Genomic DNA, 3,477 nt, shown 5'->3' with positions numbered 1-3,477 from the left:
CTTCATCAAATATTTGGCAGCCATCAAATAAATGTTTTTTTTTTTTCAAATAGCTTTCATATATTCGAATATCTTCAAATACTATTTGGTTTTCTGATATGTATTCAAAATAACTTTTTATTTTATTTGACTAGGCAAAATTCAGAATACCTTCAAATATGATTAGTTTTTCTGAGGCATGTATTTGAATATCAAAGAAAATAGTTGCCTTTTAGTTGAACCTATATTTGACTACCTTGAGTATTTGATAAGTTGCTATTTTCAAATAAAATACAAAATACAAATATTTTCTGCCCAGGTCTGATCCTGATGCCTAGTCACTTTACCCTGACATTATTTACATATCTACCTCAAATACCTCATGCCCCTGCACAATGATCTGGTACTCCCGGTATACAGTGTATTCAGAAAGTATTCAGACCCCTTGACTTTTTCCACATTACAGCGTTATTCTAAAATTGATTAAATTGTTTTCCCCCCTCATCAATCTACACACAGTACCCCACAATGACAATGTTTTTGGGGAGTTTCTCCCATTCTCTGCAGATCCTCTCACGCTCTGTCAGGTTGGATAGGGAGCGTTGCTGCACAGCTATTTTCAGGTCTCTCCAGAGATGTTCAATCGAGTTCAAGTCCGGACTTTGGTTGGGTCACTCAAGGACATTCAAAGACTTGTCTCTAAGCCACTCCTGCTTTGTTATGGCTGTGTGCTTAGGGTCATTGTCCTGTTGGAAGGTGAATCTTTATCCCAGTCTGAGGTCCTGAGCGCTCTGGAGCAGGTTTCCATCAAGGATATCTCTGTACTTTGCTCTGTTCATGTTTCCCTCGATCCGGACTAGTCTCCCAGACCCTGCCACTGAAAAACATCCCCACAGCATGATGATGCCACCACCATGCTTCACCGTAAGGATGGTGCCAGCTTTCCTCCAGACGTGACACCAAAGAGTTCAAACTTGGTTTCATCAGACCAGAGAATCTTGTTTCTAATGGTCTGAGAGTATTTAGGTGCTTGTTGGCAAACTCCAAGCTGGTTGTCATGTGCCTTTTACTGAGGAGTGGCAGGCCACTCTACCATGAAGGCTGATTGGTGAAGTGTTGCAGAGATGGTTGTCCTTCTGGAAGGTTATCCCATCTGCACAGAGGAACTCTGGAGCTCTGTCAGAGTTACCATCGGGTTCTTGGTCACCTCCCTGACCAAGTCCCTTCTCCCTCGATTGCTCAGTTTGGCTGGGGGGCCAACTCTAGGAAGAGCGTTGGTGGTTTCAAACTTCTTCCATGTAAGAATGATGGAGGCCACTATGTTCTTGGGGACTTTCAATGCTGCAGAAATGTTTTGGTACACTTCCCCAGATCTGTTCCTCGACACAATCCTGTCTCAGAGCTCTACGGACAATTCCTTCGACCTCATGGCTTGGTTTTTGCTCTGACATGCACTGTCAACTGTGGGAGCTTATATAAACAGGTGTGTGCCTTTTCAAATCATGTTCAATCAATGACATTTACCACAGGTGGACTCCAATCAAGTTGCAGAAAGATCTCAAGGATGATCAATGGAAACAAGATGTACCTGAGCTCAATTTCACTACCACTGCCACTACTACTACTACTACTACTACTACTACTACTACTACTACTACTACTACTACTACTACTACTACACACTCATCATACAGCCAGGTCCCCATAGCAAAAGAGGTTTCTAACCTCAAGGTTTTTTTCCTGGTTAAATACAAAGGTTGAATCGATAAATACACTGCCCACTCCAATAAAGATCATTTTGTACAGTTCTGTTGACTAATTCTAGGCTACTGACTCTTCTACTGTTCCTCCTACTACTACGACAAATACTATTATTACTACTATTATAATACACTGTAGTGTACACTACTGTGTGCCTGCTGTAGAGTAATAATACTGTATCCTCTCTGTCCGTGTCCAGGTTTGGTTCCAGAATCGTCGGGCTAAGTGGCAACGTCAGGAAAAGATGGACTCTAGCTCCATGAAGCTCCATGACTCCCCCATGCTGCCCTTCAACCGGCCGCCCATGCACTCCAACGCGGGGCCCATGTCTAACCCCTGGCTGACCTCTCCCATGACTAGTGCCGCCCCCATGAACACTATCCCTGGCTACATGGGCCCAGGGCAGAGCCCTTACCTCCAGTCTGCTTACCCTAGCCACTCCCACAGCCAAAGCTTCCTCAACAGCCCTCCAGTACATGGCAAGGTGCACCAGGGGATGGTGCAGGGCATGCAGTTAATGGCCCCGTCTCCATGTCAGTGTCTTCCCACCTTCAACGATAAGTAACCAATGAAGGCTAAGGAGCACATTCGGTCCATGGATAAAACCTGGCAGCACATGTGATCAGAAGAAGGAGAAAATACGTTCTGTGTGATGACCAACTTAAACAAATGTGATAACAAAAACAAAGAGATTCTGTGTAAAGGATGTTCAACTAAATGAATGTAGCTATGTTCCCAAGCTTTTTTTTCTTTCTTGGTTTAAAATCCTGACAGAGAGAATACTTTGTGTGTCACCTTGTCAGCTTGTTGAGTGACTCGTAAAGACAGAACTGAGCTACAAGCATTGATGATTGATTTATACTCTGGATGCAATTAAGCTTGTACTGTAAGGGTATTGCAATGGACGGCTGAATTTGACCAGTGTATCTCTAGTTAATACTCTATCCGTTTAAAGCGACAGGACAGACAGCGACAGGACAGACACTGCTTACTTCCATATTAGGGCCAGGAGTCTTTCCTGACAATGTGGCCTGACTAAGAAATCCTCCTGGCCCTGATGAGGCAACAGGTCTTGGTGACTGAGGAAATCCTCTGTCTTTCGTAATCTGTTATGCCTGGAAATTTGTGCAGACAAGCATACCTATTTACACCTAATTAACTGTTTTTAAAGTGATTGACATTAAAAACAGTCAACCCCCACACACACTCATTTACAGAGATGCTGCTAGGTTTGTTACCTTATGTTCAAACATACAGTGCCTTCAGAAAGTATGCATACCCCTTGACTTATTCCACATTTTGTTGTGTTACAGCCTGAATTCAAAATGGATTAAATTGAGAAGAAAGAAAAATGTATTGAAAATGAAATACTGAAATATCAAATTTACATATTTTCTGGTAAGTCGTAGAGCTTTGCACACCTGGATAGTGCAACTTTTGCCCATTAATCTTTTCAACATTCTTCAAGCTCTGTCAAAATGGTTGTTGATCATTGCTAGACAACAATTTTCAGGTCTTGCCGTAGATTTAAGTCAAAACTGTAACTTGGGCCACTCAGGAACATTCACTGTCTTCTTGTTAAGCAACTCCAGTGTATATTTGGCCTTGTGTTTTAGGTTATTGTCCTGCTGAAAGATGAATTCCTCTCCCAGTGTCTGATGGAAAGTTGACTGAACCAGGTTTTCCTCTAGGATTTTGCCTGTGTCCCTTTAGTTTTTTTTATCCTGAAAAACACTC

At 42.5% G+C, this 3,477-nt stretch overlaps 1 protein-coding gene across 1 annotated transcript; it reads left to right on the top strand.

The window, feature by feature from the left end:
* Nucleotides 1–1,924: 1,924 nt before the first annotated feature.
* Nucleotides 1,925–3,266, top strand: LOC106600527 (retinal homeobox protein Rx1; the record flags this gene model as incomplete). Its single annotated transcript, XM_014191950.2, has 1 exon — nt 1,925–3,266. A coding segment is annotated over one exon (381 nt), but the record flags the coding sequence as incomplete, so codon positions are not given.
* Between the last annotated feature and the right edge of the window lie 211 nt (nt 3,267–3,477).

This window comes from Salmo salar, chromosome ssa03 (assembly GCF_905237065.1).
Source record: "Salmo salar chromosome ssa03, Ssal_v3.1, whole genome shotgun sequence".
In the NCBI taxonomy this organism is placed as follows: Eukaryota; Metazoa; Chordata; class Actinopteri; order Salmoniformes; family Salmonidae; genus Salmo; species Salmo salar.
Note: the sequence above shows the minus strand (reverse complement) of the source record. Positions and strands in the feature narration are given on the sequence as shown.